The sequence below is a fragment of the Chrysoperla carnea genome, chromosome 3 (assembly GCF_905475395.1).
Source record: "Chrysoperla carnea chromosome 3, inChrCarn1.1, whole genome shotgun sequence".
Lineage (NCBI taxonomy): Eukaryota > Metazoa > Arthropoda > Insecta > Neuroptera > Chrysopidae > Chrysoperla > Chrysoperla carnea.
Genome location: NC_058339.1, coordinates 19,970,217 through 19,996,310, shown reverse-complemented (window position 1 = coordinate 19,996,310; position 26,094 = coordinate 19,970,217). Strand labels below are relative to the sequence as shown.

Below are 26,094 nucleotides of genomic sequence, written 5' to 3'. Positions count from 1 at the left end.
GTGAAGATTTCATCACAAAATTCCATCTTAATACTTTATCCAGACTGATTGATCCCGGTCTAAATACATATTCAAAAAAACCCAAAGGTTACATAGTAATTGGTACTTTGCATTCGAAAATAGAATAGAAGAAAAAAAAGGAATGGTGAATGAATAAGATTTTTGCGTTTAAACCAATGCATTGTTGACAATTCAATGAAAATTGAAATTTTTTAGGATACGAACAAAAATACCGAATATTTAAAATACCCTTTTATTACCTTATAGGGCTTTTAGTATTATTTTACAAACTGAATATTATGCAAAGCATATAAAAGTAATGTATATACAGGGTATCTACTTAAGTTGGCTACGTATGGAATATTTTTTTTATTATAGAGCTTGCTTACGAAAAAATGGTAATCTATCTATATATATAAAAAGAGAGTGTTTGTTTGTATGTCCCCGATTTTCCCTAAAACTAACCATTGACCTTCGGTAGGGGATTATGTCATTGGGTAGCCCTTAGGCTCCCATTGTGAATAAGGGAGTTTGATGGGGGTGGAATTAAAAATGATCTAGGAATTCATAGAAAATAGATTAAAAAAATAGTTCTAATAATTTTCAATAGATGGCGCCACTGTCAATAGTACAATTTTCACTAGATGGCGCTACTGGCGCAAATGTCTTTCGATTTTTTAGTTCTAATAATTTTCAATAGATGGCGCCACTGTCAATAGTACAATTTTCACTAGATGGCGCTACTGGCGCAAATGTCTTTCGATTTTTCTCTTCTCTCTTTCGAAAATTCTGGAATGTTCCATGGATTTCTATCGAATTTTCTAGAATTTTCTCGAACATTCTGGAATGTTCTATGGATTTCTATCGAATTTTCTAGAATTTTCTCGAACATTCTGGAATGTTCTATGGATTTCTATCGAATTTTCTAGAACTTTCTCGAATATTCTGGAATGTTCCATGGGTTTCTATCGATCTTTCCCTTACTTTTCCGTACACACAGAGAGTGTAGACATAATATTGGGATCGGCCAAAAAAATCTTACTGTTCCGTACACACAGAGAATAAAAAAAAAAAGTCTTTCATTTAACAATTTTGATATTTAAATGTGCAAAAACAACCCAGCGAAGCGGGTTTAACAGCTAGTTCTTAATAAAAATATTTTTATATTATGACGCAGTTTTTCATAGAAACAAGCCGAAGTGAATTTATCGTGATTCTGATTGATTCAGAGCCTCAACGGGTGTAAATACGTCACTACCTTTTTTTTATCCAAAAATATAACTTACTATTTATATTAACAATTAATAAAAAAATTGAATTATATTTAAAAAAATTACTTAAATATAGGTACTTTACATGACTGATTCTTTCAACTATATATGAATTTGTGGCAAAAAAAAAAAAATAAAATAAAAAATTATTGAAAACTATCTATTCAATTCCGATTTATAAAAACTGTTCAAATGTGCTGTGGAAAATAAAAGCAATAATACATTGAGTGTAAAAACCAACATATCCTTTGTTTTACACACAATTAAAAAGTTTTCAATGCATCATATTTTTTTTCAAAATTTATTTCCATGTATGTTTCAATATAAATATGAAAATCAATATAAATATAAAAAAACAAAAAATATTTTCAATTTGAGGGTAATTTTTAGTTTCAATAATTGAATGTATAAAAATTGAATATTGATTAAAATTACGATATTGATTTATATAAAATAAAGTTCAAAAACTAAAACTCCGACAACTACAGAATCACGCTCTTAAAAGTATGTAAAACAAAAAAATTATTTTCATTTAAAATTGTTATGATAAGTAAAATCGTCATTGCAGTTAGGGGTATCTAAGATTGAACAGTTTTAGAAGAGATCCTAAACTGGAAGAGATCCCCCGACTGTAATGACGATTTTACTTATCATTATAATTTCAGATGAAAATATTTTCCTGTTTCCATACTTTTAAGAGCTTGATTCTGTAGTCGTCGAGGTTTTAGTTTTGAACTGTATTTTATTTAAACTATTTTGGGGCTATTTCGTGAAAAAGTATAACAAAATATTGTTAATTACGTCCTTCCATTTGATACCTATCTTATCATTAAATCAAAATTTGCTGTTCGATGATAGCTTTTTGTCTTCTAGAGAGTACCATATTCAATTTAAAGTCACGTAACATAGCCTTAACCAGCTAACGATTAAGACACTTTTAACGATACCTCTTTTGTCAAATCATGATAAGTAGTTTAGAAGCTAGGTAGAAACAAATGAACATACATACATACCGGTCAAATACGTAACATTATATAGTCGGGGTAATCACATATTTGCTAACTATAATCAACTAGTTAACATTTTATTATTTATTTTACATGCAATTATAATTAATTATTTACTGAAACAAATATCTAAATTATCAATCAATATAATGCAAATAGCACCATCCTCCAATAATAGTAACAAAATTTATTAAGAGACCCACATTTAAACAATGAGTAAAAAGACTATGATCCTAAGACTGTCCAGATACACGCACGACCATTCCTCCTAATAAAGCTGTGGGTCCTCCATCAACTGATTTCAATACTAGAAACGATAAATTCCTAAGGCTAGGAAGTTTATTATGTCTGAAAGATTAAATAAAACAAAATGTTCATTAAGTACGAATATTAATTATTAATTTATATTTTTATAGGCATATGCTTCACGAACATAATTCATTAATAAATGTTTTTATGAATAATTGAATACTTCCTGTAAGTACGACATCGCATATCCTCAACCAAATTGTAATGAATATAAAATTTAATTAACATCTTCGTTGATGATATTGTCATAATAACTCCTTATTAAGAAGTTTAAATAATATTGTTGTATTATAGTTTAAGTGTTAACTTTCAAAAGTTATCTTTATCCAACCGTGATTTATAATTGTGTAGTTGTCTAAAACTTACAACAAACTTTCTTATTTTTCATTCTACTTTTAATCATAATTTATGCGATGAAAATATAAAAATAAGAAAAGACACAAAAATATTAAAAGAATATCATACATATTAGACTATGAGCCCATAATAAAGCGAAGTTTAGACAGTTGAGTAAAAGAAATCTTTTGACAACAAAATATGCACAAAAATTGTACGAAAACAAGTTTTTAACATATTGAAAAATGGCGAATTATCAGAAAAATTTTTGTTTAGAAATCGTTAGAAAACAAAAATTTACTCGTAAAATTCGCTTAATCCATGATCATAATATTTCTTTAAAAAATTTGATAATTTGACCTATAACAAATGAAACAAATTTTGAGTCAGTGTCTCCTAGTCTATTAGTGAAAATAAAAGTTGTTATTATGAGCGACTTTGTCGTCATCAATATAATTGTCACCTAAGGCTGATAAATAATGACCTTTTATTATAATTTACCTAATGATCCGTTAATTAATAGTCAGCAAACGAATCTATATCTATAAAAGTGAAAACAAGCTATTTTATTTTTTCGTTAAAAATTGAAAATTATGTTAGCTTAATGATAAAAATTAAAATTAAAATGCCATGCGACTTCTGTATATAAGACACCCTTCTCTTTTTGTAAAATTAAGCAAAGATAACGAACGAGCTCTAACTTTAGTTAATTTTAGTTTTATTAAACATTATCATTAGATTAAAGCTATTCATATATACTTAGTTTAAACATATTAAGGTGAAGTGTGTAGATTACCGTTCAAGTTAACCTTTTAGTCACTAGATCTATTTATAGTTCTTTTAAGAACTGATAATACAAAATAGGAAAAAAAAATTTTTTTAGTTAAATTATTAAAACAAAATATCAAACAGGTTTAATGCTAAACATAAGAAGAAATAATATAATTTTTCAAAATTCATACAAATACGACTAGCTTTGTGTTTTTTATTTGTGATCGACCAATCGGCCCACGTCAAATTTTTACAATTTTAAAATCGGAAATTTGAAGAGGAATTTTTACAGAAATGAAAAACAGAAAATTAAAGTTGCACACTTCTAGTGTTATTAAAAATTAGTTCAGTATTAGCCTCATTATTTCAGTAGTTTAAATTAAAAAGTGCCCATTTCACTTAAAGGGTCCATTTCAGCATAATTCGGTAATAAAACGCGTGGCAATGTCTATAATCAAAACAATGAAGGAGCTTTCGAATATTTTTATAGAATTCCTGCAGAAAATATTTATCATTACCCGTGTACTTTCAAATTTCATTAACTAAATTGATATACCCTCGTCATCAAGCATCAAAGTGGGATTTATAGGTTATAATTGATTCGGATACTTGAAAGTACATGCTGTCAATTGAGCTTTGCACAGATTTCTGCTCTTTTTTCACGGAAATATACCTACCTAACTAACAGAAAACTGTATATTTATTTCTCAGCGGGCTGACTTTTTGATAACTTGTAAACTATTTATTAAACAAAAATTGATGTTAATTTCAAAGTTTCAATAAGCTTTTTTTTGTATATGGAGGGAGATGAACGTTATTTAATTGGTTAAATAAAAGCGACCTTAAAAACAATTGATGATTGTTGTATTTCATTCAATTAGAAAGAATTGTGTAAATATTAAATTGAATTTGTTCCCTATAACAATTTAATTACAATTACAATTGATGTTATTAATTCATTATTTGATAAATTATATTATTATATATGTTATATTGTTGTTGAGTGACCCATTTTACGTTTTTATTAATATTATAAAATTTAATAAAAATAAAGCCTATGATAAAAAAGAAAATAATATTAGTACACTCATCTTAGATATTCTACTCTTAATTTTTGCAAACAACGTAAGCTTTTAGTCACATTTAATGAGTAGAATCAAAAACAAGTGAAAACAAACAATTGACTGAGTTAATTGTTGAAATACCATGCATAGTCAGTGTTGATTTCTTTATCACATTACACATACAAACATGTGACACATACATAACTGATAATCAAGTATAGTACATATTATAAAATTTTCGCCTAATTGGCGCCCTCACGGGTAAACAGTGATGTTTACGAAAAAATGTTTCAAACAAAAGTTGTTTAATTTTTGATAAGAAACATTTTTTACATTTAAACTTTTGTTCTATCTCTAACGGTTTACAAGATGGGTCCTACGGATCCAAGACCCAATTGACCTATGATGCTCATTTACGAACTTGACCTCACTTTTTACGTCCTGAGTACGCTGTAAAAATTTCAGCTCGATATCTTTTTTCGTTTTTGAGTTATCGTGTCCACAGACGGACGGACGGACGGACAACCGGAAATGGACTAATTAGGTGATTTTATGAACACCTATGACAAAATTTTTTTCCTAGCATCATTATTTTTAAGCGTTACAAACTTGGGACTAAACTTAATATACTATGTATATTTCATATATACATGGTATAAAGGTCAACAACGTGTACCCGAATAAAAATTATGGATATTTTCTGCCCATAAATAAAAACTTTGATTGCAAATATCTCTACAAAATTTCTATAAAAAAATATCTCTTAAAAAATTATTTAAAATAAATAGGCAGTGCATTAGTCGGTGTGGTACTAAAGTCAAGTTAGTGCGATCACAAACATGGCACAATATTTCAAAACTCGAAGTTTACCCTCTTAAGATATAGACAACAAATTAAAAGTTTTTAAACTCGCTTTCCTTGGGTCTTGAAATGTCCAAAATTTGTATGTTGGGCTTGCGTTTAAAGTGGTGCAAGTTTTTTTTTTTGTCGGGTTTTATTATCAAATTTACAAAAGTTTGCAAAAATAAAGTTGAAAACCCAAAATGATTGTACTATTATATAAAATAGAATATAATATGACATTTTCAAAATAATAAAAAATGTAAATAATAATATACAGTGTGATATACGCCTGTAAAGAAAATATGAAACTAAACTCTATTGAACCGCTGAGACTCGTTAATTTGATATTATTACCTATAGAAGAATAATGTTTTGTTTCTGTCTAAAATTGCTGATGAGTCTAAACATTCCCGTTAAAGTGAGATAGTGATAATGTTACAAAATTTTTGAAAGATTTTCTTCAGCTTTGTTTAACTTAAACACGCTGTGAATTGATTATTAATTAATTTTATTAAATAATCGTTTTCATGTACAAATTGATATAAAAAACCATTACATCAATTAATTTTTAATAAAAGTTTTTTGATGACACTTTATTTTTATACTCGGTGTTCGGGTAATTCGCTCCCCTAAAAGAAGATTTTACTAATGTGTGCTTCAAGAAATAAGTAAGTAAATCCTCCATTTGCTCGTAACTTTAATGTATGAGTATATGCGACAAAATATTGATCAACAATCGATTTTCTTTTCAATACAAATTAGCTACTTTTTGAGAATGTTTCTACGATTCGTCGCATACAAAGCAAGATTCACTCGAGTGTTAATTGTGGAATAAAGTACCTTCTTGTGTTTATTCGCGTGCGAGGCGGTGTTTATTAGTGGAGTCTATTTCCGATTATTTTTGTAATTTTAATTTTCCATGAAAATCTTGAGTCGCGGAGATGATGTTCAAGTTCAGCCGAGACTTGAAAATCCAAATAAATCTTGATGTTTTGTACTCTTTTCTCGTTTCGATTCGCTGTACCACAACTTATTATCGAACTCTGATAATAGTCAATTTATGTTCCTGTATCGAATTGAATTGATTTTCATATAATGTAATTTTTATTGTTGGTTTTACAATTCTATACAATTTTATAGACCAATAAATTTTAATTCTACAAACGTTTACAGCTTACTATTTTATATGATAAATAAATAATATATTTCTTGAAAGGTATTAAAATGATACCTTTTTACGACTGCTGTTAAAAATTTTAAATTATTATTCTTCTTGACCTATATTTTCTAATTTTATTATTCACTGAAAAAATATTTATCCAAAACTTACTTTTTACTACTATTTCAAAGTAACGTGGATAACCATTCATACATATTACGTGCAAATTCAATTTTACAGTAATTTTACTTTCAATTTAAAGTTAGTTTGAATCGTTGCGTGCAGAAAAGAGTTTAGCGCCACTTTGCGAAAATATATGTGATTTGACATTCTTTAATTAATTATATCAATAAGTTTTTGAATTATCTCCAATATTTCCATATTTAATTGTAATAATCACACGTTATACTAACGAAATTTTTGAAAATCAAAACGAATAGTGCCCAAAAGGCCGCTATATTTGTGTTGCTTTTTTAAACTTTTCTAATTTGTTACTAATGGTAAATCAACAATTAACTCAGTCAATTGTTTGTTTTCACTTGTTTTAATAGAAAAGAGTCCATTCAATGCTTTTAAAAATTCTTCTTTAGTAATTAACACATATTAAATATTAACGCTCTGCATATTTTGTACTAAATTACATTTTTCAAAAGGTTTTTTGATGGCATATGCATGTGATAATGTAATATCCTTTATCATATCCATTTAATGACAATTTTTGATAATCATAAACTGTAATATGTAAATTTAGAAAACAGTTGAACCCTTGTAACTGTAGAGGCTTTATATCATGTTATATATCGTTTAATATATCTTAAATAATCTTTAATAGTATAAAGTAGTAGCCTATTTTGCTACGTGCGTATATACGTTACGGCAAAAAATCGGCGAAAACGACTGAAGCTATAAGGATTGATTTTTTTCTCAGTTCTTGTGAATAAAAGTAGTTTTTGCACTAAAAAGATGTATTTTTTATATACATAAACCTGTAAAAATTTTTATTTCGAAAACTAAACGTCTAGATAAAAAATCTAGTACTTCTTTTTTACTTAAAACCGATAAAACAATATACAAAATTTTCTTTCAAAATTTGGTACTTTTAACTACCTCACTTTTTCTTTAAATTCTGAACTATTTTCTTAAAATGTATGCTTTTATACATAACTAGCTGTTACCCGCCCGCTTTGCTGGGCAACATCCCCACTTGCACCCCTCCCTCCACATTTCCTTGCGTTGGATAACAGTTTTGTAATGTACACGTCATGCTCTTTTATTTGATACCCCACTTAGGTATATTTGTAAATATTCGATATTTCCTTCCCACTTTCTCGCTACACCTTTCTACCCTCCGAAGGTTAAAAAAATTTCTAAATGTAATTTAAAACATTCTGACCAAGTTTTGAACTATTAAAAGCCATAATTGAAAAATATGAATTTTTTATTCATGAACCCCCCGCAACCCCCCTTGTGGGTGGAATTTCGTAAAATCCGTTCTTAGCTGACCTCTACTTGGCAAAAGGAATATTCCTGCCAAATTTCAAGTCTCTAGGTCTTATAGTTCCAGAGATATCGTGATGAGTGACTATCTATCTATCTATCTATATCTATAGAAAGTCTCCTATATATTTATAGATTTAACGGGTCGTTTAAGCCGTTCTAAACAATCTTAACCAATTCCTATCACTATATATTTTATATGCTTCTCTATACATGTTTGTTTGTTTCGCTTTCATGTACAAACTACTGAATGGATTTGAATGAAACTGTACAATAATGAAGCACATTTATTTTATGTTTAAAAAAATTGAAAGCTGTACATATGTTTAACTTATGTAAAACAATCCCTATTAGGAGGAGGGATAAGGGAGGAAAAGAGAGGCGAAGGCTCTAAGGTTAGGAAAATCTTAGCTCGTTGGTAAAGGCCTGGAACCACTACAGTAGAAGCAGAGGGTATAATGTATAATATAAGTGACTCAAGGGAATACGTTCTATTTCATTAGTCCTAAAAACTCGGAAATTGTGTTAAAAGTCGCGGGCATTTACTACTACCATATATAATAAATTTGAAATAAAAAAGAAAGTAAGGATGTTTTACTCTAATAATACTTTTAATATTATAAAACTGTTTATTATGCCCTTTTTTACGATACTAGGAAAAAACATGGTTATTATAATAAACTTAATCATATATGTTGCTAGATTTTTATTTCAGATTTATCTACATCACTTTAGTTTTGAATAAAGTTTCATTTCATGATCATTATTACAAAGTATAGTTTGTAATATAATAATCCTTTCAATCATAGGAACTAATTAATATTTTGAAATAAATAACTAAAAAAGTTATGAAAACTTTATCTGTTTGTAAATCTGTTTAATAATATTACTACAGCGATGTACCTACTACAGCGTTCCATATTAAGTGTACATTTTCCCATTTAACCATTTTCTTTGTGTTTTGACCCGTTTATACCGAATTTGAAATGCTACACTTTCAAAAGTCGCGAGGTTGGTAGGCAGTTGCTACCATAATTTTGTACCAAAGTTTTTGTAAATGAAAGGTCATGGCACGTCACTTTTTCACTCAAAAATACGATGACATTAAAAAGTATATTATCGTCACAAAATTTGCACGATTTTTACCATTCTAATTGATATTTCTATAACAGTACATATAGCTATATCACTTAGAATTGTAAAACCTGTGCAAATTATGTGACGCAGAATATAAATTATTATTAGAATCACCTCTTGAAGGGAAAATATGACCCTCTTAATAGGGGTTTGCATATCACGAATTTTTTTATGGCATAATAATATAAAACGATGAATTATTATTTACCCATAAATTCACACAATGAACACCTATTCGTTTTAAGCATATTGTATAATACCAGCTTAATTCCTACTATTCTGATAGAAAGTTATTGTTTATCCAGCGAAATCAAAAATTTTAAATCGGTTTTAAGGAGCACATGTTATATATACGTGACTATGTATACATGTGCCTGTATGACGTCAAAATTTATGTCGATCGATAACTCCCGATAAAGTTATCCTATTAATTTGAAATTTTTACAGATAGTGTAGTTTTCTTGTAAAATCCATTCTATGCAAATAAATGTGGAGAGTAGAGCAAGAGCTAGTTTTGAAAAGCAAGCCCCAATTAAACTATTTTAAGTTTTTCAGAAAATCGATATGCTTCAACAGATTATTTTTATAAACCAAGAATATTTTGGTTTTAAGAGGAAGACATTCATAGATTTACTTTGAATTTGGTTTGTATTGCTTCGTTAAAAGCGAATTATTTATAGAGACTGTCCCCATTATTTATTCTATCACCGATAGCAACTTGTGGATTTCTAATAAAAAAAATGCCTTCAATGAAAGTGAGAGGGATAAGCTTGTAATGGACATCCTTCGTTCGATATCAACAATTCCAATGAGTCAGAAAGTTATTGGTCTGGTCTTCATATGTGATGTTCGCCATACTTTGTATTATGTGTTGTAAATTTAAATATTATATCTTATTCTTTACATTTTAAGTAACACAATTTTTTTATGATCTATAATTTATATAAACTAAACTACACTCGACATCACTAAAATCGCCGTTTTTAGCAACATTCAAAGATTTGCGAAATTTAAAACAACTGTTTATCTTGCTTATAGTTTTTAAATAGAAGGCAAAAAGTATCACCACCGTTTTGTTTGTCTAAGTTGAAGGATGATAAAAATTATTTCATTATTTTGTTAGATAAGAACTTTGAAAGCTTATAAACTACAAGTACTTAAATGATTTGTAGATGATACCGATTAGAGATCATTTTTCTAGTAAATACATATTTTTGAAATCTCGTAAATATTTGAATTTTTTTAAGGGCCGATATTTTTGAATCCGAGTGTATAACAATATTATTATACCTATTATATAAGTATTTTTATATGTCTAATATGAATTTTAAGTACTTCATTTATACGTTTATTAGAAAATTTATGGGAAATAAAAAGGTTTTTTAATGGATTTATATGATTATAACGGATATTAATTGACTTTTACGTTTCTGATTGTTATTAATTATTCATAACTCGATAAAACACAATATATTTTGTATTATTAAAATCCTATTCTCATTATATTTGCATTTAAATATAGACATATAACATTAGATTAACAAGAAGAGGGAAATATGAAATTGGAAATTTCGATTATTTTAAGCAAAATAGGAAATAGGATGTATTATCAAGTTTCTGAGTTAAGAATTTCTCTTTGTGTTTTTAGGAATTTGGACCAGAAAAAGTAGTAAAATTCAAAATTGAATAAATATTAAATAATATCGATGAAAGTTTTGAGTGTTGTTTTATTTTCTATTTCCTAAGTAATGGTCAAAGGCACAAATTCTTGATAATTTCTTCATTTCAAGATCAATTATGCGCTAAGCAACCACACGTTTGTTATCCAAATTCTTTTTACCCGGCTGTCAAGAAGCGGTTAGGTTTTTTGACACGTATCTTCTATGTATGTATGTATGTATGTATATTTGTATGTAAATTTCTTTATTACTTCATATCTTCCAAACATCTCGATGGATTTCGATAGTTAAGGTATCGTTATATTAGTCTTAAAATCTAAGTATCCTCAGATAGAAGTTTGAAAACTAATGACAAAATAGCGGATTTTTGGCACGACTTTAACAGCCATGAATTGTAATCAAGATCGGCTCAAATCTCCCCATTCATGGGCCCCTACTGTTAAAGTTGCTATGTAAACTACTGAAATTGTTATTTTCTTCTCAGATTTTATTTAACAGTCAGTATTTTTATTTATGTAGCGTGTAAAGGAGACTTTAGTTTATTTTATTTTCATGGTGTACTTACAAACACTTTTAACGTTACGACTGTATTTTCCGTTGGTTTCAAATAACTCAATTTTCGACGGATGTGATATAATATTTATTTTACGAAAAACGTAAACCAATATTTGTATAACAACATATATTTGAAATATATATTCTTCTTATGCGACATAGTTACATCAAACGAAATAAATGCATATACTAGGTGTATTAAAAAATGGGTGCCATTTTTTGAAAGTCAATAGAGTTCTATTCAAAAATAAACTTTTGACTAGTTTTCACTAAATTTAAAACATAATGGCATAAAAATAAATATCTATTATTCTTCTTATGTTTGGGAGCTCTACTTTGTGGAACATGTTTTAATTGAATCAAAAAACACAATACTTTGCTTATTTGCAAACTTTTTGAAAACTGGCCTTACAGTCTGTTTAGTGGAAAACCGGCATCAAGTAAAAACACATTTTTGATAGGGTTTCCAATTTTCGTTTTTTTATTTGTAGGAATTATATTTTCTTACAATCTTTGCGGGTTCTAGAAACAGTGACAAATCGTCTTTCAATACATTGCATTGAGCCGTCTTTTTTACCCATCATGACAATAGGTGGAGTGCGTTTCGAGAAGTAAAGTTGAAGAGTAGTTATCACTATGTATATATAATACATTTTCTACTTTCGTTATCAGAGCTGGAATTATTTTGCCAGCTATTTCTACTGTTGATTTTGAAACAATTGTTATATTTTTAATTAAAAACTGTTGATTAAAAACTGTACAACAGATTATTTATACAGTATGTTAACATATAAACCCAACGGTGGTTACAGTGGTAAACATGTGAAAGATGATTACTTGTTTATCATTTTAAATTTAACATAATTACTTGATTTTAATGTCTTGGAAATAAAACATAGGTATAATAAAAATCTCGTGTCCCGGTGTTTGTTTCTCTTCCGAAATGGCTAGACCGATTTTAATGAAATTATTTTTACATTCGGTAGCTAAGGGGTTGTAGAGTATTTTTCACTTTTCTATCCCCACTCGAAAGTGGTGAAAAAGGGAATAATAGTTTGTATATGGCTCCAGTTAATGTTTGCTAAAATGCCAATGTTAGTTACTAAGGTTTTCTTAACTTCATGTGGCTTATAATATTTTTTTCAAAAGAGAACTGTAATTATTCCGTCCAAAAATTGTTTCATTTCAACGATTATATTAACACGAAATAAAACATTCTTTCTTATAAATAAAATTTTGAAATTTCTTACTTAAAATTGGGTTTTTCGACTACTGTTTTAATTTTATTAGTACATACCTGCAACTTTTACACACTGTACAGTATACGATAATGCCAATCTATTTCGATAATGTAAAAGAAGCAAAATTGAATGTTAGATTGGAGAAATAAAATATTTAAAATATCTTCGATTCAAGCATTTAAATATGGTAGATATCTACAGTCAATAGTACAATAAAAGAATTTTTTTCTTAAGAAAAAATTTTTTGCGGAGTGTATTGACTTGCAGTTATTTTGGCTCAGAAAATTATCCTAAAAAAGTATATAAGGTTTAAAGCGAAATTTTTTAGTTTTAACACCCCCCTCCCCGTTCGGTCTATTATTTCTGGGTCTGTTTTTTGGTCTATTTTTCTCCCGGAAAATATGTTTGAACAGGATGATAACGTAAGGCTTTGTGATAGAAAATTTAAAAAAGGCTGTCGATTGGACCATAGGCGACTTAAATTTTCATAGCATTCCTATTCGTTGTGTAAGTAGTCATGGTAGGCACAATAAAATCAATGCCAGCGATTCCAGTGAAAAATTTTGGGCATAAAGGAGGCAGTTATGACTAATTTGCAAATCTTTACATGTTAATGTTATAAAAAATATCAAATTAAAATTATTGAAAAACACTAATTAATTAAACTTAATGCATTAAAAATTGTGAAAATAAGAAATCAAATTGCACAAATATTATTTTTCAAATTTAAATTATTATAATTATTTATTTAAATTTGTGAGACAATAATATTAAATTTTCAATGTAAGTCATAAATGCAATCCATGTAATTATATATGCATCCATACAATTCTATAATTAAAGTAGTGTATCGTTACCATGGAAACGCCTCCAATAAAACTCACGAACGGTGCGAATAGCAAATATTTGTATTGATGATGATCCTACTTTTCAATGACGAAATATAATACTAGATATGTAATAGGAATTACAAAAAATTATTTATTAAATACTACATTTCAACGAATTGTATTCAGAGCTTTTGGTTTATGTAATAACAAGCATTTGCTAAAATGAAAGCTAATACACGTATATATGTGAAATAATGAGAAGTAATTAACTATTCAAAATAATTCGATTAATCTTCTTTGCTTTGAATTTCTCTCTAAATATTGTATTTTCATTGCACATATAATTATTAGAGGTTATTTACATTTAATGAATAATGGTAAAATAAAACTAATATTTCAATGAATGTAATTTGAAACAAATGTAAATAATTAATATACAATGTTAGCTTTTTAACGTTATATAATATAGATAGAACACTTGTGATACAAAACATTTGCTTTATTTCAATGTTGATTTTTGTTTAGCTAACGTAATGTAGTATGTACGTATTTTTGTTATATGTGGTTTTAAATTTACTTTAGTATATTTTACGTATGAGAAAAAAAAATAGGATACAGAAAAATTGACTTCGATAAAAAAAGAAAGAATAAATTAAAAAACTTTCTAAAATATTTACTTTTTTTTAATTTTTTATCCGACTTCAAGCAAAAAAGGAGGAGGTTCTCAATTCGACTGTATTTTTTTTTATGTTTGGTTCCTCAGAACTTTCGACTGGATAATCCGATTTTGATGATTCTTTTACTATTTGAAAGCTGGTGCTTCTCGTGTGGTCCCATTTCCGATTGGGTCTAATTCTGACAATGGTATCCATGAGAAAACTATATAAGTCTTAAATTTACAATGAGTATATGCACGAAAAATGGACGAATAACGCAATGTCATGCCAACCGATTTCGATGATTGTTTTTTTAGTGACAAATTAGTTATAGGTATTACAGATTCACTTAAAATAAAAAAATAAAAAAACAATCTACACCTACTTTTTTGAAGTCGGTTTTTTTCTTGTTAAAATTTTTTTTAATCATCAATGTGAACCATTCATGAAAGGGATTCTTTATACGGGCCCTGAGAGAAACAAGAAAGAAACATTTGAATAACTTTTTTACGAGATAGAAGCAACATCGTGTTATGTAAGCTCTCAAAATATTTAAATGATTGTAAGCACAGCTCTGTTCCTAATTACCTTATTTTTCTAGAAGTAAATTTCGTTGAAAGTGTTCATTGAGTGTCACTACGGACATATTTTCACATGTCTTAAAATTTTGGGGAGAGACATAACTTTTTTGATGCTTATTTCCGGTGCAGTATTTATATGTGATGTCCAAATTGATAACCAAAATTTTTAGCTAACCGCTCCGAGCTACGGGCTACATGTCACTTGATTAAGTATGTACGTTTGACTTTAATGTTTTTAAAAACAGAATTTAATACTATGATTTTCTGAATTTTTTTATAAAATTATCTGTAGCTTTGGACACATAAATCTACTCTCTTTTTAGGTTTCGGGTCACTTATCTGGATTCTATAAAATTCTTTTTGAAAATAGTTACCAAGAATGATGACCATGTTATTGAAATCTGTGGAAACAAGTACCCAAAAGTTTATTTAAAAGATAAACTATTCTAGTCAAATTTGTAGCTAATTCTGACAAATTACCTAGTATGTTGAAAATAATTAACAAGTCTGTAAATTATTAAAATTTTTATATTACGAAACATGGTAACACAAAATCACCAGGTGTTCCATAAAGAATACATTTACTTAATCAAAACAAAAACTACATTTTCTTATGGTATTTTGGAGCTAAATATCATCTAAAAAGTAGTTTTACTCATCAATGTCTAGGCGAAAGTTTTAAGTTAATCGCTTTTATTTAAAAAACCAATAAAAAAATTAACTATTGTAATTGAGTTAGTGAAAAATCTAGTTCTTCTCATAGGCGTACCGAGGGGAGAGGCTGGCCAGGGTAGCTGCCCCCTTGGACATGAACCTGAACCTATTATTGATTTAGTCGGCTAAAAAATCCTGCCAACTCTTGAGCTAAACGCTCTGTACGCCATGACTTTTCTTAAAATTTAACTTTTGAATTTCAAATAATAAGGAATTATAAAGTCCGACAAAACAAATTTTTCTTATGAGATCTTTTGATGATTAAACTGTTCTCGTTCTTCTTATATTTTTTAAACTCAATTATAATATATTTATTTTACGGGCACGCTTTTAGGAAATACCTGGTATTTATTGCCTCCTTCGATTATTATCATACTAATCCAATATACATATAATCTATATATACATATAACCCCAGTAGATTTAGGCGATGAATCAAGCAAGAAGCTAGTTATTAATTATCTATAGGTATCATGTAAATGTTATAATTACTTGTTTTAGTACTTATATATTTATATATTTAAAGCCATGTAAAATTTAACATTTAATTAGTAAAATTGTTAATTATTAACGACATGCTAATTATTTATAATATTTGTATATAACCATTAAATATTAAACCATTTAAATTCAACAGTCGATAAAGAGTTTTTCCCAGAGCAGACTATTTTATTAATTTTCATATTAACGAACAAGAAATTTCATCTAACTCTTATTTGACGATTTAATCTCACTCTTAGTTGATTTATTTCTTTTTGAAGTAAAACTCAAATTATGCTGCTTTCCTAATTATATTATATATAGCCCTGTTTGAAAATTTTGGTATAGATGCTCATAAAATCATCTAATTAGTCCATTTCCGGTTGTCTGCCTGTCTGTCTGTCCGTCTGACAACACGATAACTCAAAAACGAAAAAAGATATCAATTTGAAATTTAGGAGGAAAAAAGTGAGGTCGAGTTCGTAAATGAGCAACATAGGTTAATTGAATCTTGGTTTCGTATGAATCATCTTGTAAACCGTTTGAGATAGAGCAAAAGTTTAAAGGTAAGAAATGTTCTTTATAAAAAAATAAACAACTTTAGTTTGAAACATTTTTTCGAAAACACCACTGTTGCCCCTTGAAGGCGCAAATTAGTATGATGACCTCTCTTTATGCATGGTATTGCAACAATTAACTCAGTCAATTGTTTGTTTTCATTTGTTCTTTAACGCCTACATATTTTACTGAATTTAGTTGAAAAATAAACTTTCATTCAAAATGTTTTTTCTTTAAAATAAACAAATTTATATAATTTTTATAAATTAATTTCATTTGAAACTTTCGAGTTAACTTTTTTTATGTTTAAAAAAAAATTTATAAGTACTCATTAAGTTACAAAGTCTATTTATTTATTCAGTTAGAAGTTTTGGAAATGGATGTTGACGATGTATTTGCCTACTTGCCCAGTATTTTTAAAATTTGTACAACTTTCTTTCTTTGAAAAATTCTTGTTATATTTTATTGAATTTTTTAACCGATAAGACAGTGTCATTGAAAACCATGATCATTTAAACCATGTCCAAGTTACAACAGCAGGATTCAGGGTCAATTCATAAATTACTTAACAAATTATTATAACTAATTAGTTTATAAAATTAAGCTAAGCAATCAAAAACATATTATATGTATAATACAGATTTACAAAAGTAAGTAATAAAATTATTCAGTTAGGTAAGTATTTATTTAACGTTTACGTTTATTTGTGTACAGGTTTTATAAGGAACTTTGTTCCTGACGGGGGTCCCACGATAGAAATCTTTTTTTTATTTTATTATATGTAGTTTAATTAAATGGTAGCGTGAATCAAGCATTTCATATTGTACTTAAAAGAAATCAATTTTGGAGTGATTTTCTTAAATTTTAGCTGCGTCAAAAGTGTCTGCCTTATTTATTTTTAGTTAAAATAACCAAAACTTTCGATTATTCCTTGTTTGCCTATAGTTTACACACTTTTTTGGGTCATATATGTTTACACATTTCTATTATGCGTAGTATCTGATGCCCCCTCGGCGGGCCAGGCAAACGCATGTATTTGCTCAGGTATTAGTAGATACTTGGTCTAAAAATTCACTGATTCATCATAAACTTCATGAAACTTGCAGTATCAGCCCTCCGGCTATTAAATTAACTTAATTTTTGCCTTCGAAATATTTATTCAAAAGTTAGAAAAAGAACACTTACCTAAATTTACGTAACATTCTAAGAAAAAGTTAACACCAAATATAACACTCAATAATCCAAGTATTCCCTGTGGAAATTCAGTGATCAAAAACAACAACAACACAGCTAATAACATTCGCGTTGTTCGATCTGTTTGTTTTTCTTTATCCAATAATCGTGAATTCTTTTTATTCTTTTTCACAGACGACACAGCTTTTTTTATTTTACAAACATCACCATTTGTACCAGATGACGATGAAGTTTGTGCACCAATTGTCATTGGTGGCAATTGTAATGTATTATTCGATGTATTTGAGTTAGCATTCTTCACTGCTGTGCTCGTTAAAGGCATTGAAATAGCACCACCTTGTGATAAAGCTTGTCGACGTTTTTTTGTTTCAATTAACGCCATAATCAGTCTTCTTGATAACACTGTTAATGCAATACATGGTATTATTTTTATAACAACACTATAAATCCAAAAGTCAATGTCTTGTAACATTGTTTTCTCTGCTACATCACTAAATTTTACAACATAAATTGTGGCATTAAACGTTGGACCATCAATAGTTGCATTATAAGTACTGCTATTAAATTTGTGGCCGCCATTTATAAATTGTTCAATTTTTGGTGATAAACTAAATGTTAAATATAATGGAATGCACAATAATGGACAAACAATATAAGCACTAATTATGGCAGCAATTGTAGTTTCCATACGACACCATTCACGATTTTTTTGTGGATAAGCAACAGCGATATATCGCCATACAGCTAACGTTACAGTTAACCATATCGAAATTGTATGACAAACTTGGGTAAAAATCGAATGAAATAATACGAATAATGACCATCCATAAGAAAATTGTTCCAATCGTGGTCGATTTGTTAACAAGTACATATGACTAGCATAAGGTATATATTCTAACATCACAAGTAAATCGGCTACAGCAAGGCCAGTTAGGATTAAATTCGTTGGTGATCGCATTTCCCGTCGCGTTAAAATTGCAATATTTAAGGAATTTGCAACTGAACCGAATATACATACGAATAAACTTAAATATCCGTGTAATTTGGCGTAAGCCGAATGGAAGGCTATTATATTTGGTCCACAATACGTATAATTTTGCACAACTGGAGTAATTATATTTGACGCTACTGTTGTTGTAGCCATTAACGTCGTCATATTTAAAGATGATATTGTTGAAAAATTGTCATCCATATCAGTGAAAATCGATTGTTTTAACATTTCGGAAGTTGTTGAATTCATTATTTACACAGAAAATTAAAAAAATGTACCTACTTTTATCACATCATATTATTATTTGACCTTTATAAATTTTTTTATTTTTAGTTTTTAAATAACAAAATGTCACTATTTGAGATATATAACCTACACGTGAAGACGTCACTAACTTTATTTTATTTATAATTTTCATTAAAAATCAATTAAATAATTGTAAATATTTATTTAAAAAATATAGAATAACTCTACGATCCATTTTACGTGTATATAAATTAATTTTTGAAAAGTTTATAAATTTTCTAAATATATTTTTAAAATAAATCAAGGTACTTTTATTTTATTAAAAATTTCTTCACTGTATTTTAACTCATTTTTTCAAATTTTCAACACTTAATGTTTTTGACGCTGATGAAGATTTTAAGTTGATTTAATATCTGAAACAAAAATAAATAAAAATTGTTAATAAAAAAAAATTATTAATTTCACATTCTTCATTTTTATTAATGTTTAAATATTTATTATTAAAATTTTTTTATGATTAATTATTATCAATCAAAACAGGCTGTATTTTGAAATATTGAATGTTTTAATTCAATCATGGTTAAGTCCTTGGAATTTTTTTGTTCTTTTTAATATGTTACGAATACATTTTCAAGCATTAATCAAAACAAAATATATTCAGTCAATTATGACATAAGTTACTTAGTGGATTTTCTATAATTAATTACTAAGTTGTTCAACTGGAAAAATCTGACAGTTTTGGAAATCAAATCAAATCAAATAGACCGTAAGATAGTGATATATTTGGTTTAATATTCTCATTATCACCTCGGAAGGGAAATGGAAATTATTACTTACTTTTGACAATGAAGTTTAGGAAACCTTTTTATAGGACTATAAGAACAATATTTATATAAAAAATTACGTTTTTCATTCTTTAGAGTCTTAACAAGCCCGCTCGAATTAACCATCTTTGTTTGAACAATGTTTATTACAGTATTTTTGGAGAAAACTTAAATCTTTTCAATATATACAGTGTATCGCATTTAAGATGAAGACACCCTCATAATTTCGTTATTTATAGGAAAATTGATTTGAAATTTTGCTCAGTCATACACGTATGATTTTATAACAAATGTTCACTTTCATTCTGGATTTCAATGAAATTTTTATACCATGCATATATGTAATATACAAGGTATACTAAGTTTAGTCTCAAGTTTGTAACGCTTAAAAGTATTGATGCTACGCACAAAATTTTGGTGTAGATGTTCATAAAATCACCTAATTAGTCCATTTCCGGCTGACCGTCCGCCCGTCCGTCTATGAACACGATAACGCAAAATCGAAAAAGATATGCAGCTGAAACTTTTACAGCGTACTCAGGACGTTAAAAGTGAGGTCGAATTCGTAAATGAGCAACATAGGTCAATTGGGTCTTGGGTCCGTAGGACCCATCTTGTAAACCGTTAGAGATAGAACAAAAGTTAGATGTAAAAAATGTTCCTTATCAAAAAATAAACAACTTTTGGTCGTAAACATCACTGTTTACCCATGAGTGGGCAAATTACGTGTAAATTTTATAGTATGTATTATATGAGAATATCATTTATGTATGTGTGACATGTATAACATATATGTGTATTGTGCTAGAGTAATCAACATTGTCTATGCATGTTATTTCAACAATTAACTTAGTCAATTGTTTGTTTTCACTTGTTTCAGTTGAATTTACCTAGTCATCGCTACACTTTCACCTGATAATTCGAAAATGGAAATCGAATGCGAAGTCTCAAGGATCAGCTTTGTCTTTTGAATTTTGTAAGTTTGTTTTCGGATAATTGATACATACACTTAAAAGTTTATATAAAAATTTACTTCATAAATTGTTTTATAAATAAACAATACATAGTTTTTTTTTTCTTTCACAAAACCAAAATGTTATGACATTCATTTTAATAATGTTTATTTTATAAATATGAACGAGAACAATCTCTTATTTTTGTTTGAAATTCTGAAGCAACAAAAGTTTATTTTCGTATAATTCTCAAATTTTTTAATATTATTTTTTTTAAGTATGAAGATGATAGGTTTTTAAAAAATTATGATGATAAAAAAGTAAAGAATTTTATAAATATTTTTAAAAATATATAACTTTCAACAAAACGTTCTTCGTTTTAAGGCGAATAAGAAGTAGGTAAATAATTGATTTTTTCTCATTTTTTTTCATTATCAAGTTAAAAATAGACCTATTTCATTGCAAAACCCCATGAGACAAAAATTTAAAACACGTCAAGCCGTAAGAGTTCTGTACAGGCAGCATATACAGCTACCTACACAGTGTTTTCTTTATCAAAAGTTTGATGAAGTTTTTGTGAAAATATTATTTAATTTAATTAATATTTATAGAAAATAACGTCTCGTTCATAAAAAAAAGAATACTTTTGAAAATAAAAACACATTTAGGTTTTATAACAATAATTAAGTCGTTTCAAGAAACCACTAACATATAACCAGATCGGATCGATTTGTTTGTAGCATCGTAGCTAGTAAACGGATGAACCGATTTTGATTTTATTTCATGGTAATTTTATCGACTTAGCTATATTTCAAGAAAATCTGCTCAACCAATGCTTTTAAGGTGATTGTAAACCTACAGGATTGTAAAAAGTTTTGTTTTATTGCACGGTACATACATACAAACCAAATGCATGCTTTGTAGTCAAGTAATGAGTTATTTTTGGCTTTACAATACCACGCAACTACAAAATTATATAATATATTGTGTGTAAGTGAGGCTTATAAATTTGATAATATGGATATCACTCTTCAACCATCAATACTTTAACTATAGTCGTCTCTGTTCATCAAATGATGAACTCATAATTAAATCAAAATTTTGTTGTTATATCATCGGCAAGATTGTCTAAATATTTAAGATAGTCTTTTTATCACAATTTCAAGATTTTTTGATATAGAAATATCTAATTGAAAAGGATAACCTAAATGATTAATCATTTTTTCAGCCAACTTTGAACGATAAGATAATAAAAAAAAAGCCCAATCACCTAAGATTTTTTGTGATTTTTGTAAACTTTCTTAATCAAAGAATGTATTTATAAAGTTTTATTGAAATTCCTAGTATTATTCAATCTTTGCATATCTCCTGAAGTCTTTAATTTTGTTCAAAATTTAATATACTCTTAATTTATAACATAAATTCGGGATATAAAAAATTACAATAATAATGTTTTAATGTTTCTATTTTATCTTTTAAATGTTCTTTATGTTTGTTATGTACGTACTCTAAAGATGTTAATTAATATTGCCTTTATACAGAACATGGTAAATGATAAGTTGGATATGGTAATTATGTTTAAATTATTAATATTTATCATAGCAAATTATAATGTAGGTAACCATTATCTACAAAACATAAAATAATTGATAATAAAATTAATATTTATTTTTTCGTAAAACACATTCACAACTAGATACCTAAATAATAAATACAGTATGTTGCTTTTAAGATGAAGACACCCTCATATTTTCGTTATTTATAGGAATATCGATTTGAAATCTTGCAGAGTCATACAAGTCACATATCACAGTCATAGTTTTCCAAAATTTTGTATATATTACTACAATCATTTAACTTTTCCCATGTTAAATAACTCAAGGAGCTACCAAAGTAAATGCGGAAATTTGCAAAATAAGCTTATAATATACTTTGGTACTGAAAATGTTAGAGCTTCAACAATTTCACATTAATTAATTAATATTAAAATTAATCGATTGATGAATTAAATAATGTAAACAAATATATCTAACCAGGATGTGTTTTTGTACGGTCCTTCCATTGGTTATATAAATATCATAAATATCACCCTTACAGGTCGTGAGCCCTCGATAAAGCGAAATTTACATTATTTTGGTCTGATTTTTGAGGATTGATAAGTTAGTCTGGGTTCGGGCATTAAATTTTTGGAAATCTAGTTGTTTTATTTTCGCCTATGTTTACGATTTTTTGTCTGTTGTATATGTTTAAACACAGCTTTTTTGGAACATGATTCGTGTAAAACATGTCTGAAACTGTCGAAAGGCTTAAAAAGGGGTGTTATAAGCTAAACGTGTATATGTATATCTGCGTATACGTGTATCTTTGTGTCTGTCTATGGCATGATTGTTATGAAAGGATAAACCGATTTTGATTTTTTTGTTGAGTGAAAGGTTATTTGATCCAGGGTGTTCTTAGGTAGGTTTCAAGTGCGAGCTTTGCGTTCCGTACCACCGAAACAGCCAAAAAAAAGAGTTGAGAATTTTCAATCGTCTGAGTAGCAAGAAACACTCTTAGAACATTCTCTTCTTAAAACATAGTAAAGAACACTCTCGATAAAATTACCTTGCAAACAAACAAAAAAGCAAAATCGGTTCACCTGTTTAGGCGTTATAATGCCATAGACGAATCGATCAAACATCATTTTGTGTCGGGTTCTTCTTTAAATATTTTTCGTTAAAAAGCACAAATATAGAAAAACTTGATTTTCATAAATTTATCATTTGAGTTACGATTAAAACTTTAATTTTCTTAATCAGCAGACTTTACGAATCCTTAAAAAAGCGATATAGAATTCTTGAAATGCTACATTCTAGGCTCACGGTCTTTTATACATAGTTACACCTATAATGAAAACATTAATTATATAGGTATATATTAGGCAGGTATTATTTGTATATTTTGTACGTCATAGGAAGAATATATACCATTTATTGGTCTTGTATATTGACTTTATATAAATAAACCAGAAAACTTACCTGTTGAAATATCAACCATACATTAAACGGGCAAATTAACACTTAATCAGGCTACTGGTTTTTTAAATTACCTATATAGGATGTTTTTTTAAAAAGTTTTCTCTTTAATATTTCAAAAACGGAGTGGAAAATCAAAAAAAGCGTGAAAACACTTTTCGTCACTTTTAAGGGATACGAAAATACAGTATTTAATTTTTCTATACGTGAATGGCTTCTATATCTATTAAATTTTTAAAAAATCAACCTGTATTTTTATTTACATCCGAAAAAGATCCATTAATGAAATTGAAAAAATTTTGTCCACCCACTTTAATAAAATTTATTTTTTGCGATATCATTAATGAAAAAAGCTTATGGTGTGTGCGTATATATTAAAATGTGGGTGTTCAAAGACAAAAAAAATGTTTTAAAAAATGTTAAAAGCGTTGTTTTAAATATATTTGGAAAATAAAATTTGTTTTTTCGTTTGTGGTTTTTATAATTGTCATGTCAAAAATTTTTTTAATTTTCTCCCCGATTTAAGCGGATTATCGGAGCTCGCATGTTTATTTTCTACCATACCATATTTTATAACTCTTCCTGCTACTTAAATTAAGTTTCACAATAAAGTTTGACAAATACTATGTACAAATCGAATTTTTATACCATTTATATGAAATATACCAAGGTATTATAAGCTTAGTCCCAAAATTTGTAACCCTTAAAAACATTGATACTACAAACAAAATTTTGGTATAGGTGTTCATAAGATCACCTAAATAGTCCATTTCCGGTTGTCTGTCTGTCCGTCTGGCATCACGATTACTCAAAAACGAAAAAAGGATATGAAGCTGAAAATTTTAGGACGTAAAAAGTGAGGTCGAGTTCGTAAATGAGCAACATATGTCAATTGAGTCTTGGGTCTGTAGGACCCATCTTGTAAACCGTTAGAGATAGAAAAAAGCTTAAATGTATAAAATGTTCCTATAATAAACAACTTTTAAAATGGCAAAGAGCGCAAATTATGCGCAAATTGTGTAGTATGTATTATATGGGAATATCAGTTATATATGTGTGACATGTATGCATGTGTAATGTGACAGAGTAATCAACACTGTCTATACATGGTATTTCAACTCAGTCAATTGTTTGTTTTCACTTGCTTTAAAGAATTTTTAAGACGTAGTAGAAAATAATATAAAAGTGCACAAATCGGAAGTAGAACTTCACGCTTAGGGTTACACAATTTATAGTAGAACAGAATGTTAAAAAAAATGTGTTATTGCTCTTCAAAAACGTTTCTGAATTTTTCTCTAAACTATTTCGCGTTTTCTTTTAAGATTTATTTTTGGTATAAGGAGAGGGCTTTTCACATCGGACAAACTATATAATTTTACAAATAAATAAATTTTCATTGTACATAAAATTTATAATTAATAATATATATGCGACCTTCAAAACACATTCGCATTCCCTGATGAATAAAAAAATACAAATCATAACCGAAAATAAAACAATATTTCAGGGTAATAAATTCTGCTAAAATTAATATTCGAATTATATGAATAAATAAACATATTATACTCGTGCCGGTGATTAAGAGTTTCATCACGTTATATTTTAAAGTTGTAAATTATTAATTTGTATTAAATACTTATACAGGTAACAAACGAAAAATTATATAATTATTTAAATGTTGCTTCACAATTTTGTTTTCAATATACAAATCTCTTGAGCATAACAAAATGTTTATTTTGACCAATATTAGTTATTCTTTGAAAATAAAATAATATTTCATGATTATTCTTTTGAAAATAAGTAAAATTATATGAATAAATAAACATTTCAACAGGTTATTAACATTTACTGCAGGTAATTTAATGTTTCATCACTTTGTGTTTAAAACTTACTATTATTATTCTAACACAAAGTGATTAAGTGCAATAAATGAACGTATTTAAAACTAATTTTTTTTGATAATGAACCAGTTTTGATCTAGCACGACTAATTTTGTTGCTCTTAAAGTTTAAATCTAACCACAAACAATATAAAAATTCGAAATGCCAGCCGAAATAATTATATTTTACCCGAAATCTCCATTTCTACCCCCCGATAAAATAAAAAGAAGTAGAAATAAATATATTAAGAAAAAGATAATGTCCTGCAAAATTTCGAAGTGACTTAGTCAAAATCTGACAAAAA

The 26,094-nt window shown here is 27.8% G+C and overlaps 1 protein-coding gene across 1 annotated transcript in view; it reads right to left on the bottom strand.

Moving 5' to 3' along the window:
- Nucleotides 1-19,051, bottom strand: part of LOC123295153 (G-protein coupled receptor dmsr-1-like) — a 66,290-nt gene extending 47,239 nt beyond the window's left edge. The window contains exons 1-2 of the mRNA XM_044876384.1: nucleotides 18,221-19,051; nucleotides 17,874-18,139 (exon numbers count right to left, since the gene is read on the bottom strand). Of these exons, the coding sequence (XP_044732319.1) occupies nucleotides 17,874-18,139; nucleotides 18,221-19,038 (1,084 nt within the window). The 5' untranslated portion in view covers nucleotides 19,039-19,051. The remainder of the gene's footprint in view (nucleotides 1-17,873; nucleotides 18,140-18,220) is intronic.
- Between the last annotated feature and the right edge of the window lie 7,043 nt (nucleotides 19,052-26,094).